This window comes from Pimephales promelas, chromosome 4, assembly GCF_988280905.1.
Source record: "Pimephales promelas chromosome 4, fPimPro1.hap1.1, whole genome shotgun sequence".
Taxonomy (NCBI): Eukaryota; Metazoa; Chordata; class Actinopteri; order Cypriniformes; family Leuciscidae; genus Pimephales; species Pimephales promelas.
In genome coordinates, this window is record NC_142772.1 from 44247696 (window position 1) to 44265429 (window position 17734).

The window sequence follows — 17734 nt, forward strand, 5'->3', positions numbered from 1 at the left end:
GTAATTACATAAATTAATTATAGCTGGAATTACATGCTGGAATTTTAAAATGTAAGTACAATGTAAAACCATGTATGTACACAATAAGTCCATTGTATCGAATTATTAATTTCAATGTAATTACATAGTATTTAAAGTCACTTAATATAAAGTGGGACCTAATTTTGTACTCAAAAATATGGTGCAAATGGAAGTGAAATTGGTTGCATGTCAAATTTAATATCAAGTTTTGACTGTGAGCTCCAAACAGAGCATGGTGTTTGCAACACATGATGTTTTATTAACAAATTCTGAGCTTGGAGCCCTCTCCTCGGAGAGCACACTAAATTTGCACACTCTTTTACTCTATCTGATTATTTGTAAGTGTGAACTCGTCAACAAGGCCATGGGTTTGACTCCCAGGGAATGCATGAACTGATAAAAATACCTTTAATGCCAGGTAAGTCTGTTTGGATAAAAGTGTCAACTAAATGCATTAATGTACAGTAAAGTAAAGTAATGCATTCAGGCCATTGAAGATCGGTTAAAGAATTACAGAATGAAATTTTTTGTTTTTTAGTGTGATATGCAGAAGCTGACTGTGGAAGAGCTGAAGAGACTCTTATATGATACTTTCTGTGACCACCTGTCTATGAAGGACATTGAGAATATCATCATGACAGAGGAGAATCACATCGAAAATCCTGGGGACTGCCAGGTTGACATTGACAGTAAGAATTTTTTTCTTTCTTTTTAATAATGCACAGCTCTGGCTGAGATACAGTTTCTAGTATTATTACTTTCTTGTTAAAATCATAATTTCATCATTTTGATTAATTATGTTGGGTGTATAACTGTTTAAATTGGAATTTTGTTTGAGGAAGACCCCAAAAATCCTAGAATTTTGAACTAGGCATACACTACTGTTGAGTTTGGGGTCAGTATTTTTTTTTTTAACCCTTGTGCTGCATTAGATTTTTTATGCCATTGAGTGCATTAAAGACCAAAAATATTATTTATTATTATTATTTTCCACTTTTACTAAGTTAAATCTTTTAACCAGCAACAGTTCTCATCATAACTACCAAATATTTATTCAATTTCAGGATTTTAACCCTTTAATTACCAGTTTTGGTGGTGATACCATCAATTTGTATAGAGGAAAAAACACAAAAATGTAATTATTTTCAATACACTAAATGCAAAGAGAAAACTTTAGATTTGGATTATCACAGTCTTGACTATGTCAAAGATTAGCAGCAACATTATTTCTGGTGCATTTAAAGATTTTGTGTTATGTCAGATTTAAAAAAAAAAATCCCACTTAGCGTGTTAAAGACCAAAAATAGCCACATATTAAACATTGCCTAAAATATTATGTATTATTATTATTTTCCACTTTTACCAAGTTAAATCTTTTAACCAGCATCAGTCCTCATCATAACTACCAAATATTTATTCAATTTCAGGATTTTAACCCTTTAATTACCAGTTTTGGTGGCGATACCATCAATTTGCATAGAGGAAAAAACACAAAAAAATTATTATTTTCAATACACTAAATGCAAAGAGAAAACTTTAGATTTGGATTATCACAGTCTTGAATATGTTAAATATTAGCAGCAACATTATTTCTGGTGCATTTAAAGATTTTGTGTTATGTCAGATTTTTAAAAAAAATCCCACTTAGCGTGTTAAAGACCAAAAATGGCCACATATTAAACATTGCCTAAAATATTATGTATTATTATTATTTTCCACTTTTACCAAGTTAAATCTTTTAACCAGCATCAGTCCTCATCATAACTACCAAATATGTATTTAATTTTAGGATTTTAACCCTTTAATTACCAGTTTTGGAGACGATACCATCAATGTTTGATCATGACTTTTCAGTACTTGGCAAAATAATGTACATTTCTAATTGACCTTTCCTTCAACTGTGTCTATCATATTTAATGGATTTTCATGAAAAGACCTGAAGTATGCTGCCTAAAAATATTGTCTAGGTATTAGAGCTCACTAAGTTTTAGAACAGTTTTGGAGCTCAAACACTTTTGAAACCTTCACATATTTTTAATTTAATATCAAGTCACCATCTCCAACCCCTCTTGATGATCTTATTTGTTTTCTCTCTGCTTCTTCAGCGGAGAGTCCAACCCAGCAGGTGAAGCAAACATGCGTACGGAAGAGTCTGATCTGCGCCTTCGCGATTGCTTTCATCATCAGTGTCATGCTCATTGCAGCCAATCAGGTGCTTCGCAGTGGCATGAAGTAACGTATGGACCGCTCACAACATAGATTCAATTCAACATATGACAGTGACAAAAATTGCTTAAAAAAAACAATCACGCACACATGCACATTCAAACTGGAGCAACTGTAAAGTTCATTTAATTTACGTGAAATCCAAATGTGGTGACTGAAATATTTTTGAGACGAGCTACACTGGACATGTTTTTTTTTTTATTATTATTTGGCAGCAGTTTCAAAACAGAATGCACACAAATATGTTAACGCACACATACTGTGTCTTACCCCCAATGAAAAGTACAGGAAAAGAGCGAAAGAGTAATGGATCCCCCCCGAAAAAGTTTCCCCTTCCTCTTCAGTGTGTTCTGGTTGAGTTTGGTCGCATGGACATCTCCAACCGAGGATCAATGCATGACGATGCATGGATTTACAATAGCCTGGACGCACCAGTAGAGCTCAGCTGTGCATCCATTCACCTAGAAGATCCCAAAACAAATCTTTCCGGAGAAGGACCCGAGTTGGATATGGAGCAGAGGCCGTTTCTGACATTTTACATCCAGTATACTGATCCCTTTGCATGAGAATAAGGGCTGTTTAGGGCATGCTCATGTCATGCAATGTTAGTCTTGTGTTTGTCGAGTAACTTTCGTGGATTTTTACCTGTTGCACACGCCTGAGATGATTGTAGTAGTACTGCATATGGTCAAAAGGGGGCGTGAAACAACCCAAAAGTGATGCTATACCACTAGTGACATAGAGTATTAAGTATTATTTCTCTTTTCACCTGAAATACACTATGCATTTTCAGGCTTTCTGTTCTGAATGATCAACAACGCTCGTCGGTGCAAATGTAACCGTTACATTTTGCAAACATTTGCACTGTAGTTATCACGTAGGAGCTTTTGAATTGAAATGACACGACTGGCAGGCAATTATACCAAATGATTACGTAAGACACGGGATATAAGGAGTATCTGATTTGTGACATATCAGGAAACTATTTAATGGTTGTTTCTGAACCAAATCGATGTCCATTTAAGCTCGTCGCCCAACCTAAATGGATGATCATGATGTTTCTATTAGTTTGCAGTGTAAGGAATATGTGTATTAATATAATCGGACAGCAAACACTGTGGTATATCAGTGTTTCACTTCGGTTTCAAAATATATTGTTCATATGTCCATATGAATGTGCCATTTGTGACGTCGTTCAGTGTTTTTACTGGGAAACAGACGTTGGATGACTTGATGATCATGAAACGGAGTATCTAAGGTGTGAATAATGTTTAAAATGTGAATGTCAGGGTTTGAATATGTATCAGCTGTGTCATTCTGTTAAAGGGCATTTTCCAGGGCATAACATTAGTTTTCACCTCAGCCCAGGGCATGAATTGATTTAGCTGTTAGTTACAGCACCATGGAACTCTTACATTTGGATGTCCAGGTATAAATGAAATATGCAATGGACGGAAACGCACGTCTAAGCGCTCACACAAGCACTACGGTCGAGTGACAGTCCAAGAGGAGTCACAGGACAACAGTGTACAGGTTTCCTCCATTACACAGGCACAATTACTTATTCATTAACAGAAATGAGAAAGCTAATAATGTTAACCAGAGAATAGCCTATTATTTAAAACTCGTCTAGAATAGGCATAATAGCACTCAGCTGATAAGGAAATTCTCATTATATCATTAGCGGATTGGCTGGTAACCCCATCTCCCCCAGATTTATTTGTGCTTAGTAAATCAGATCCAACTGAATTAATTATTCACAACAGCTGCTCATAAAAAAAGAATGAAAAAATAAATAAAAAAACACAAAGCCTTTGCTGAATGCTTAGATGTATCACACTAACTTACCTCTACTTGCTCCTTTAGAAATACTAAACACTGAAATGCAAACTCATAATATTACGGAAACCTGTAATAATTAAATATGTTAAATTACACAAATATACTTAAAGGAGTAGTTCACTTTTTAAAAAAAACTTTTGCTGATAATTTACTCACCCCCATGTCATCCAAGATGTCCATGTCATTCTTTCTTCAGTCGAAAAGAAATTAAGGTTCTTGATGAAAACATTCCAGGATTTTTCTCCATATAATGGACTTCAATGGGAACCAAACGGTTCAAGGTCCAAAAGACAGTTTCAATGCAAACTGCGGGTTCGTGACTCTCCTATTCGAACTCGTTCATCAAAATGAACAAATCTTTTCCAGAGTCAGCTCTTTCATTTCGTTCGTTGAAAGAACCAAATGACACGAAAAAAAGATTTGTTCATTTTAATGAATGAGTTCAAATAGGAGAATCACGAACGCGCATCACAGAACAGAGCAAGGCGAGCATTTGAGCTTATAAAACTTAAACTTTTTTTTTTTTTTTTTTTTAAATGAGCGATCGTTTCGCTTGATAAGACCCTTATTCATCGTTTGAAATCATTTAAAGCCCTTTGAGCAGTTTGCACTGAAACTGTCTTTTGGACCTTGAACCGTTTGGTTCCCATTGAAGTCCATTATATGGAGAAAAATCCTGGAATGTTTTCATCAAAAAACGTAATTTCTTTTCGACTTGGATGACATGGGGGTGAGTAAATTATCAGCAAAAGTTTTTTTTTTTTTTTTTTTTTTTTTTAAAGTGAACTACTCCTTTAATGTATTTAACCTCACTTTATTAAGCAATGACTTTGCCGCTGACCTTCGATCATCCAGTTCAACATATTAATTTTGGGGAATACCGAATTTGTTTTTCTCAAATGTCAGTCAGTCAATAAATGGGAAAACATTAAGTAACTTCCGTTATTTATTTGAAAAAGTAACAGATGTTTAGTTGTAAATTTAAAAGTAATGCGTTACTTTACTAGTTACCTGGAAAAAAGTGTTTTGATTACGTAACTCAAAGACTTCTTTACTTTTCTCTTGAGACGCAAGACAAATGAAACTCAAACAGATGCCTTCTTGATTTTGCCTTGCTTGATGTCAACAGGACACATATTTTGTTTAAAAGCTTCTTTGTGAGACATTTCTCATAAAACACACACTTGTTACTGGGGGACACCTGTACATTAAACTTATCTTCCCTATTTAATTGGGACTCAAATGAATCATTCAAAATATATGGATAGATTAGATCCTAAAGCATATTATATGTAAGTATTTCATGTCTACTTGGCATCATGAAAAAGGCTATCTAAAATGCATACATTTTTATGAGATTTGTTGTTTCCTGGGGTGGAAAATATTGAGTGTATATTTAAGCAATACATGAAAGCGACTAGGAAATGCTAACTGTGGATTTTAATGAGAATGTTGGTTTGTACATGATTGTGCAAAAAAGGATGGCACTCTTTTCTCATTAGTCATAGAGACCAGTAGTTTATTATCTGTAGAGCACTTTAGTATCCAAGATTTTTAGTAATTTTGCATTGAAGTCATTTTTATTATAGCCAGATTTTTTGTATATTACATGAATTATCAAGATGTTTATGTACGTACATGTAGAGCATCATTATTTTTGTTAAAGAGATGGCAATATATATATATGACATAGGCTTTATTCAAAATGTGTGCCACATTTCTGTGTATTTCTAAAGAGACATGCACACGAATTCTGCACACATTTAATTTATATAAACAAGTATTTCGATACTTGAGACATCGAGCGTGTTGAATGTTGTCCTGTGACGTTTCTTACTTTGCCTTATATGCTGTTTTTCATATCAGATCATAAAGAATATTGTTTACAGTGATGACATGGTGTTCATATCAGGTCTGAAAATACTTCTGTTTGGGATGAACTATTTTTTGAATGTGGATAATTAATGTGCCACACTTATGTTTATTAGTGCAACTTGCGCTCTCTGAGGAGGGTCAACGTAACGTTATACATTCATTTCACCTTGTGAAGCGTGTTAACCGAGTGCACAAAATCTGTGTATCCACCTGTGACATTGTACTGTATTCTAAATGAATAAAGATAATACCAAAATACACTGGACCAAGAAACTTAAAAACTAATTGACTGCTCTGCAAAATAGCAATGATGCTGTTTGTTGTGTTAATGGTGTTGTGTTAATGTGCAATTTTTACATACTTACAAAATAGAGCCTGAAACTATTTTAATATTTCTTTTCTTCTTTTGCTTTTTTCAACAAATGATCAGTAAAGGGAGAATTAGTTTTGTTATATAGAATGTAGTTTTGCAACCTTGTTTCCATTACAATATATTTGCTCAAAAAAGATTGAAACTTTAATTTGTCAAATTTTCCTAATAACCATTAAAAGTAAATAATAGTTATTTACAAATAACAAGTAAACATTAAATGTAAATACAAAAAGTGTATAAAATTATCAATTATTATACTTAAAAAAAATCAGTAAAACTGCATGGGAAAAAAGTGTTTTGGTCATTAAAATGTCTTAATTTCAATTAAATTAGTTCAACAGATGTTTTCAAAGTCTAAGTTTATAATGCAAACAGTGCAACAGTTTGTACCCTATAAGTCTTGTTTAAAAAAGGTAATTGCATCTCACAATTATGACTCTTTTTCTTTCTTTTTTTATTCTGTGGTGGAAACGTTTTAATTGATAGCCCTATATTCGCAGGAAAGTGCCTATAATGTATTCATAATTTCATTAGTAACTCATATTTTTGAATCATAATTGACAGTACCAGAACTAGATATGTTTGTTGTAGCCTAATCCTTTGACATAATCTTACTGCAGTGACGATAACTAATCCTTGATCTCAATAGAAATCTGACATATTCGATTTCTTTTTTGAGAAAATCCTTTTATCTCTGTGAAGAACCTGCCTGTTTACTGATCACAGGTTCTAGATATACCATGCCATCCGTTTCCTAATTCTAGTACACTGTCAAACTTTCCATATACTATAAATCTGTTCCCTTTATGCTGTTCAATTTTCCTCTCTTTTTCCAGCACAGAGATTAATCAGTTTTAGCCACTGGTGGGCAGGCTAAAAATCATCATTAAAAGAGAAGTTTTAATATTTGGAGAGTTAAGGCCCAGTTAAAGGCCGAAATAACTGAACTCCACTGCGGTGTTGATTTATGAGAAGAAACAGCAAGTAATGTGAAACATAGTGTTTGTCTGAACTATGGTGGAGTTGCTATTTAAAAGGAGTAGTTGAGTTTAAAAACTTTTGCTGATAATTTGAGTAGTATGAAGCTGCAGACTCGGAGACCTGCATCTACAGTCCCCCTGCACCCAGAGTCCCGCATTCTCAGACCCCTCGTTTTTCGAGTCAGCGCCTCCTATCAAATTGTATCGGATAAACAGAACTTAAGCCAAAACGTGAGTAGGCTGTCTTCAATTTTATTTAGAGAATCGTAATAGCTCGTTTGATTTATTTTTTAATAAAACTAATTTAGCTAATCGATACAACATAAGAATAGTCCATTTAATATTTGTTTGTAACAAGATTTGAGCCGTTATGTTTTTTCGCCCTCTTTACCCCGAAAATATTTTGATAGCTAACGTTAGCCTTTAACCTCGGACTTTTTTATATGTCATAAATGCTGCAGTTATTTTTACTGCCCATTTTGTGCCCCCATATATCTCAAACCCACAAAGTTGTCCAAAGTTCAAAAACATCTCAAGGGACACTTCTACAGTCAGAGCAGTGCAACATGAATTTGATTTTTTTTTCTTTCTTTTTGAAAGATCATAAGACATGTGCTATCGTATCCAGTACACCATACATCGATGGAGTTGCCCCTTCCGATTCCAGCAACGTATCATTTTATGATTATGCAAAGCGACTTATAAATGAGTTTTTTTTTAATGCAATTAAACCTAAAGTCACGAACACAGTTTGTTCTTCCTTTTTTCTTTACAGTAAGATGATGTTTAGGTGATCATTAAATAAAGTAGCCTACTGAATTGTTTATTATTGGTGTTTTTTCTATTCTGATTTATTTTGCTTCGCATTCAAAATATCAAAAAACAGATTTTGTTATGTTAGCATGGTAATGTTAATTAGAGCATTATAGGTTGAACTGAAAGAAAAAGTGGAATTTTAATTTTGAATAAAAATATATATATATATAAAAAAAACCAAACATTGTAGCAATAAAATATTACATAGACTATTTTTCAGAAGATAGTTCAATCTGTAATTGTATCCCTTCCATCAGTAACAATGAGTTTTTTTGGCACCTGCATTAAGCAGGGAACGCAAATATTTATTGGATAATTTATTTGAAGACCGTAATATTGCATCCTATTGTTTTTAATTGCATTTGGATAAGCGTGCACTGTACTCTGTGTGCGGGTGTTATTCGATCTTTTGAACAGCAGGAGGCGCTGTGTTCGAAAAATGAGGGGTCTGAGAATGCGGGACTCTCGGTGGGGGACTGTAGATGCAGGCTCCGAGTCTGCAGCTTCATAATATTGGATAATTTACTCACACCCGTCATCCAAGATGTCCATGTCTTTCTTTCTTCAAACGAAAAGAAATTTGAAAGGTTTTTGATGAAAACATTCCAGGATTTTTCTTCATATAATGGACTTCAATGGGAACCAAACGGTTCAAGGTCCAAATCAAGTTTCAGTACAGCTTCAAAGGGCTTTAAACAACACCAGACAATCATGAAATTTACGAATCTTTTTTTCGAGTCATTTCATTCGAACAAAATGACTCAAAAAAGATTCATTCATTTTTTTGATGAACGAGTTTGAGCAGGAGAGTTACGAACGCGAATCACAGCACAGAGCAAGGCGAGCATTTATGCTTATAAAACTTAAAACTTTTTTTATTTATTTTTGAAATGACCGATCGTTTTACTAGATAAGACCCTTATTCATCGTCTGGTGTCGTTTAAAGCCCTTTGAAGCTGCACTGAAACTCTAATTTGGACCTTGAACCGTTTGGTGCCCATTGAAGTCCATTATATGGAGAAAAATCCTAGAATGTTTTCATTAAAAAACCTTCATTTCTTTTCGACCTTTTCAAAGAAAGAAAGACATATTGGATGACATGGGGGTGAGTAAATTAGCAACAGTTTTTCTTTAAAAGTGAACTACTCCTTTAAATAGCAACAAAGTTCAGACAAACACTTTTGTTTGTCTGAACTATAATGCATAATGTTATAAGTGAGCGAGCTGCCTGTGACAACATGGCCGCCCGGTGTGGACGTCGACCTCCATTGGCCAACAGCGCAGTCAAGACATCTAGCCTTTATTATGTATAGCCTATCTATGTCTAAACCTGCACAACACAGTATGCTAACGACCCACTAAACGTTAGCTTCGAAGGAGATTGATACGATAAACACTTTAGTCTCAAAGTTTTGCAGACAGCATAATATTAAAACGACACCTTGTCCTTCATCAGCCAGGAGGTAAGAGGTAGAAATAAGCATTTTTACATACAAGCTATATTTTCACAGTCAGTGTGTACCCAAAAGTTCAACTCCCTTTTAGTGTAAAGTAACTTAGCGTAAAGTGCGCCAACTCGCCACTGCACTTCCTTTCACGGACTTCGAAATAAAAGCATGTGTGGTAAGTAACGTATATACACTCTTTTGTAAAACACGAATATTCAGAGAGAAACGTTCAAACCTATTTCAGGGTTTGCGTTCTCGAGACACCAGGCACTGTTTTGTGCGCATGGGCGACCGGAGCGCGTGTGTTTTCTGTTAGAACGATGTTGTGTTAGCACAACTTAGTTAAAAACCATAATCTTTGCAACGGAAGTGAATCAAAACTAACTTTAGCCGGACAATAACTTTATCCCAATGCTGTTGTAAAGCCTAAACAATCTGTTACGGTAATTTAACTGTAAAGCTGCTTTGAAAAATAGTGCAAAAAGCGCTTTATAAATGAAGGTGACGTGACTTGACATGTGGTCAAATAATCTCTAAAGGAGCAGTTCATGGCCATAAGCAACAAAGAGGATCGACTTAATGGGAATCTGATAGTGAACTGAAGAGAACAGAGAGGACAGAAAAACGGAGAGAGAGGCAATGGCTTTAATCTCAAAGAATACACAAGGTTAACATGAACAAGTTGTTTATGTTGCTGTGGAGCTTCTTCAATTAATAAACACAGATTCGGAACTCGACTCTCTTTAAATAGTGCTTCAGTGCTTCATTGCAGCCGGTGGATCAATCTCATAATAGAGTCCATTGTGATAAACAAGAGACGAATCGAAGTAGAGCAATGATCCAATGTCATTCTCAGTACAAAAAGAACATATAAATCCCTCCCTGCTCTCTTTCTTTCTTTAGTGTTTTCTAGTTTTCAATGGCAAGAACTTTACAAACAACTCATTCACAAATTAGAGCTGAGAGGTGCAAAATTCACAGCCACAATACTAGAATATGGGTGTTTGTCAGGGTATGACCATGTGGTTGCTAAGTTTTTCTGGGTAGTTACTAGGGCTTTGCTAGGTGGTTGCTAGGGTCTGATTACTTCTTTTCTTCATAGATGAACATGTGGTTATTTTAGATAATGCTGATGACTCCCTTAAAAAATGATTATTATCTCTGCAAATACTGTCTATTGAATTCTGTCCTGTCATAGTCATGCAGAGAAGCATTCAAGTAAGATTTTAATACCACGGTATGACAATAAGCAACTTTAAATAATTTGAAAAATAGTCTCTTATGCTCACCAAGGCGTTTGTTTGATAAAAAATACAGTAAAAAAGTCATATTGTGTGAAATTAGCATTTAAAACAAAAATTTCTACTTCAATACATTTAGAAATTTATTCCCATGATCAAAACTACATTTTCAGCATCATTACTCCAGTCTTCAGTGTCACAAGATCCTTCAGAAATCATTCCAAGTCGAATGAAAAAAAAGGTTAATATCGATATTACTTAATCTTGATCTTTAAAATACTTAATATATTGTAAAACAGTGATACTTTTAAGGATTCATAAAATGATTCAAGTGTACTGACTATTTGACTAGACTATTTGCTTCTCCTCTGCAAAAAAAAAAAAAAAAAAAGTTAGAATTGGCGCTGACACCAAGAACTGGGGCGCAACCTTCAGTATGGCCAGAATTTTAATATGTCTCTCATTTCAGCATCTGAAGGGAGAGCATGAGGTCAGAAATAAGAAATTCTTACAAATCAATAGCAATGAAACAACTTACTGTCCACAATACAACATAATGATAGCTATTTCTTTGTTAGACATTGGAGATGCTATTGAAAATATCGCATTAAATATTCTCTGCAAACCAAAATAAATCCTGTTGCATCCTGAATAAAAATGTCACACTCGCATATCTTTCTAGGTGTGTGTTACTGTGAGTGAACCTTCAGGACTTGAACCACGAGCTATTGAACCTGTAAATAAACAACACCGATGGGGTTTGATATCATGGGTGCCTGCTCTTATAACTGTGGGCTGTTAAGTGGCACTGAGGATTTGTCTATTTCTGGTGCTTTATTCCACATGCTGTTAGATTCCAGATTGGAGACTGGGGCGAACTTGTCCACAAATGATAGCACTCCCTATTAATCCTCGACGGGGTCCCCTTTCTCTTCTCATTTCTCTCCCACAGGCTAGAGAAAACATATTTTCTACTTGGTCACATAAATCAATGTTATCTTGAATGGTTTGGGGGCTAAATAGTAATCAAAAGCCCCCATGATGCCCATAATCCATCTTTGTCATACACAATGCCCAAGCTTTAGCTCTGCAACAACAAAGATTATAGACAAAGAAATATGTGTGTAAATTCTGAGGTGAGTAAATACGTGTTTTTTTTTTAAATGTTTTTGATTAATGTCTCTTGAGGCTGAATTTATTTGATCAAAAATAAAATAAAACAGTACAATTGTGAAATATTATTACAATTTAAAACCAGCACAGAATAAAAACTACACTGTAAAAAAACAATAAAACCGTAATTTACCATCAAAAATACGGTAGCAAACTTATTGGTTTTACAGACTCAACTTAAAATTTACAGTAATAAACCGTATTTCATTATCTGTTATAATGTTAATTTACCAATCTGTTGAAGTATTTATATCTGTTTTTCAATACTTCACACAAAATGTACAAAACGTAAAGCGATTTAGTGGCCATTGGGTCTGTGAAAGCGCTAAATAAATGCAGTCCATTTACCAAATTTAACATAAAACCCTAATGTACATAACTGATTAGAAAGAAAAACAAGAAAACTATGAGGAAGCATAGTTATTTCAACAAAAAAAAACATAAAATGTGAAGTGTCACAGGGAATTATGGGAATGTCAATTTACAGTTTTTCACTGTAAATTACATAATGAGTTGTTCTTTTTCAATTTCAAAAACTGTAAAGGTATTTTACAGTAGAATTACATTAAATGTACCATGAGATCTATCACAGTTATTTACCGTATATAGTACGGAAACTTTGTTAACCAGTTAACAGTTTTGCACTGTAGCATTTTTACAGTCTTTTACCGTTAAAATCACGATTATTTTGAGGATATGGGGAAAAAGAGCAGGTGAAAGCAAATCATAGTGTTTGTCTTTTTAGCTGTCTGATTTGAACATTTCTGTTTTTATTTTGTCTGTCTGTTTCTCTCAGTGCCAGGTGTTTCTCCAACAAAGCGCCTGAGCTGCCACTTTATTTCTAGAGAATGTCAGCAACAAAAGCATCCCGAGAAATCAAATCGGAGAGCTCATGAGGAATCAGGGAGACAAAGTACTCTGTTTCCACAAGTGCATTAATTCAAAGATGTTCTTTTTGTAGCATGCAGGTTTAATCTTGGTATCAAATAGAAGACAATGGAGTTTAAGTCCCTGAAAACAAAAGTTTTTGGCAGAAAATGCCCTGAGTTGGAGGTTTTATAAAAGTTAAGGTCCTCTATTTATCTCTCAGTCACATAGTTGAGGTCATATCATGTAAAATGCATTTTCCTTGATCTTTTAAGAAAAAATAGTTTTATGTGCTACGCAATTAGTTAATGGTTCTAATTAGTAACATTGTAACCTGTGATCTATCATGGGAAAAAGGTTCAACGGGGTTATAGGCTAGTATGACTATTTTTTTTTTTTTAACGATTCCAGCGATTAAATGAGCCATTCATAAAAACACTCACTTGCATCATTTCTGAAAGAACTAGACGCTTTGAACGAATCTTTTGAACGAATGATTCCGTGACTCAATCATTAAGACTCGTCGCCACCTACTGGCGGTTTTAATTTCACATTTAAAAACGGGCCTCTTATTTCGTTTTTTTTTTTTTTTTCTTTTTTTTTTCATTTCAACATTTCATATTTCTAAATTTAAACATTATTTATGCCGTTTCTGTTTACACTAACTTCATTTGGTACAATAACCAGTAATAATTTAAATGAATCTACTAGTTTTTATTTACATGTATTTATGAAAATTGTGTCTATTTTGTAAATTATTGTAGTAAAATACTGTAAGGTTTTGTAAGATATGTTTATGTTATCATGACCACCCCTAATATTTAGAACCCTTTTAAGGTAAAAATATTACATTCAAAGAGAAATTTCTTAAAATTGTATAAAAAAAGATTAATTAATTATAATTAAATCCATAAAATGATCCAATGATGGAAAGATTGTGTTAGAATATTTTCTTCTGTGTATCTGTTCAGTGATATTAAACATTCATTTTAAAGGTAACTAACTCTTTCAGTCAGAAAATGTATGAAGAGTTGAGAGTTTTGAAAACATTGAGACATTATACAAAATATCCAGGTTGTTTATTTGCAACTCACTTAGTTTATTCATTTAAAACTCCCACTGGCCAGGGTTTGTAGGACAAATAAAAAAAAATCAATAGCAATCAAAAAATAATAGCAATTTTAAATGAAATCATTCAAAAAGAAATAAATAAAAAGCTAGCTGACTAAGTGTGAAGAATAGAAATGAGCTTCACACAGGTCTCTGTTGATATCTTGTGGCATAGAGGAACAAATCTGACAAAAGCTTATCGTTTATATTAAGAATTTATTCCATCAATCAATACGAGATGCAGCCAGCCAGCCACACATATAGGACAGAAAAGCAGAAAAAAATTGTATATATGACATATATCTCTTTAAGTCATCGGTGAAATAAAGCTAGCAGGAAGCTTTTGGAAATGAGCTGGAAGTATAGACAAAAAAATAGGAATTCTCAGCTCCAGCGTCAGTCACATCCACTATAAGGTGTAATAGAGGAGTCACAGCGACATGCACAGAAGCACTAATAGAAAATCTGAAGAACTAGTTCATTTTCCATTCTTCTAGGGTTGTAGAAATCTTTAAGAGGGAGAACCTCTTGAAGAGGGAGTTCCCAAAAACAGTGGCAGTAAACAACAAACTCAAGGTCAGGTACTGAGAAGTGGGAATTCTTCAAATCCATTTGGTTGGACCAATGTGCAGAAGCTTGTGGGAAGGAAAAACCAAGCAGCAAATCCAAGCTCTCGAGAGGAGTGCTTGGCAAAGGAAGAAACAGAGACAAAATGAGACCTGCATAATGGATTACAGAACAAAGCATAAAAAGGAAAGGAGAAAAGACAAAAGCTCAAAGGTATAGTGAAAGGTGAGGCAACATATCAAAGTAGGCTAGTTGTTATAACAAGTGTGTTGTATGTGTACACAAACACATTTATCAGTGACCAAAGGGAGACAAATATCATAATTTAAATGCAAGAGATGTGCTAGCCTAGGGCTGTATGTAGCTTGTGTTACCAGAGAACAAAAAGGGTCACTCCACCTCTGGAAAGATGAATGTGTATTTAAAATGGGTAATTTATGTAGAAGAAATGTGAAATTATTTTTAAATTTGGAGCTTTCTAGACTGAGAAAAGACAGAAAATGTATGTTTGGCTTATGTGGATGAAAGACAACAACTCCCAGAATGCACTTGCTTCGCTGCCCTAGGAGGCGACGCCTACCGTCGATCGCCGCGCAGTGTGTAAACAACAGTCTACGTTATTTAAAATAGGTAAACATAACACCGGCAGATGTGAATACTGTGAACAAGAGACAATAGAACACGTCATGATACACTGTAAAAAAAAATGAGGGAAATGATCCAAAATTTGAAAAAGGAAAGAGTAAGGTTTGATTAAGTAAATTTTTTTTGGGAAAAATTCTAAAGAAAAGTGTTATGGAATTGTTTTGCATTATTTTAGTAGGATTAATATAATTGAGAGGATTTATATATAGTATATAAGCTATATAAGTAATAGAGCTCTGGTATTAGTATTCAGTTCCACACTCCATACCAGTTGGTGGCAGTAATGCACCATTTAAGTGTGTGCCAACCGCCAAAAAAATCTTATAGAAGAAGAAGATTCTCCGTGATGAGCTGATGAGTCTGCCCGGAAATGTGTTTCGAGATCGCTCAAAATGTCCGGGATTCGACTTTTGCGTTCTACAGTCGTCATTCATCATGTTTACTGTGTCGAACGGGACGAGTGAGGGCCGTGTGGAGAACGACGCGAGTCCGGTGCCGTGATTACCGATGAGCGGCACTTGAGACGTAAGTTAACGTTACCGGTCTCGTATATCTCACGGAGGAGCGGGAATTTTCTTAGCAATGTTAAAACGCACATCAACCGATCACTTGCGATGACTTACTAATTCCGGTGAGATTTTGAAGCGTGCATATGATGGACACTGTCCTATAAGGCCACTGGAGGGGATTTGTCGCGGATAGCTCAAAATGCGTAACGTAGAGATAACACGCCACTTGACTCCAAAGTGGCGTGTATGTTCGCAAACGTCATGATGTCATGTTGTTGGCAGTGAAGAGATGTAACCACTGATCTATATTGAATGACAAAGATTCACGGGATCCACGGCCGTGGACGGTGTTGCTAATAAACTGGATGTAATTTACGTTTTGTTGCTTTTACATGAAAATAAATGCAATGAACAAGACACCCAAAGTACTCCTAATATGAATACACGTTCTGCAAATCAAATTTCTACGGTCTTTTGAATATGTAATTGACTTGCACTATCAAACAATACGTGATGTATGTAAAGAGCTGTTAAGTTGCTTACAGTGGGTTTCGCGCTCGCCCCACACGAACATATTCTCTTGCATTGAAAAAACATCGAGGAACGAAGAGGACATGGACAATTCGCTGACAGACAGGACCATGCAGGTTAGTACTTGCATTTTTATTTAGGTCATTTTCCTAACGCTTTCAGCCTCCAAAAGTGTATATTGGCAGCTCTGTTTAACACATTTACTGTATTTAAATTCTGCAGATTTTCCACATTATTGCTGAGAGAGGGGAAAAAAGAAGTTCTGCTGATTCCGTCTGTACCTGGAGGCCTATTTGGTATGTAGTCCCCAAAAATTTGATTAAATATAGGCTACTTGCATTGAATAAAAATGTATTTAATTAGCGTAATCAGCAAACGACAACAGTTAACCTTCTGGATACTGCTTACTATTATGGTGTGTTTTGCTCTGCATGGTTGGCTCTACTAACTAAAATAGCTCATAATAGTTTAAATGTGATAAAAGAGCTGACTTATATAATATAACGTTAATTTCACCATTGAATCTCATACTTCTCTGTCAAACTCTATGTAATACATGGAATATAGAAATCTATAAAATTGTAGGACCAACTTGGATGGAATTATTCAATGACATATGTTCATCAAAGAACTAATAGGCCTCAGAGGGAATAATTAGAAGTCCTGTACATAAATGCTGTTCCTATGCATAAGAGCAAAGTTCAAAGAAAAGAGTCATCTGTAGAATACAAGAGTACTACATGTCATTTTTCATCAGGATTCTTGAGATGGTGCTGTAAAGACAATTCAACATCTTGAGCATTGTTGTGTATTCCCCGTCATATTGAGGCTCCTGCACTGTAAAAAGTAATAAGTTGACTTTACTAGGAAAATCTGTGGAAACTGATTGCCTCAAATTTTTCAAGCAAATTAGGTCATAATATTTGACTTGATACTACTCTCTATTACTTTGTAGAGTGAACTTGGATATTTGTAGAGGTTACCATAAAACTTGAGTACTGGTTACATAATAAACTAAAGTTTAGGCAACTTACAGATTTAAGTTGAGATTTGTAAGCATAACTTAAACAAAACAGTTATTTTAACTTAACTGCTTGTTCCTTTTACTAGAGGAATGTGTGGAAACTGATTGCCTTAAATTTCTCAAGCAAGTTGTACTCAAAATTCTAAGTTGAGAATACAAAGAAAGACAACAGATTTTTGCAAAACACTAGAATGTTTATTGGTTCAACATTTTAAAACATTCCTTAAGGCATGCCCGTAAACATGGCTCGCCAGCAACATTTTAGAAATAATGCAAACAATGCACTCAAGAAAAAACAATGTTTCTTTGTTTTAACAGCTTTACAAAGTGGTCGAAGTCACTGAGTTTGTTACAGAATGTCTTTCCAGTTCTCTTTAAAATTCTCTTCCAATAAAACTCTATTCTAAAACCAAACAAGAAAACTTGAAATTCAAAACATCCTGTTAAAGGAACACTTTTTTTCAAATTAAACTATATTATTCCCTT

At 34.6% G+C, this 17734-nt stretch overlaps 1 protein-coding gene across 1 annotated transcript in view; it reads left to right on the top strand.

The window, feature by feature from the left end:
* cabp7a (calcium binding protein 7a) overlaps positions 1-6222 on the top strand; it is a 46072-nt gene extending 39850 nt beyond the window's left edge. The window contains exons 4-5 of the mRNA XM_039659424.2: positions 560-710; positions 2127-6222. Of these exons, the coding sequence (XP_039515358.1) occupies positions 560-710; positions 2127-2257 (282 nt within the window). The 3' untranslated portion in view covers positions 2258-6222. The remainder of the gene's footprint in view (positions 1-559; positions 711-2126) is intronic.
* Positions 6223-17734: the final 11512 nt, after the last annotated feature.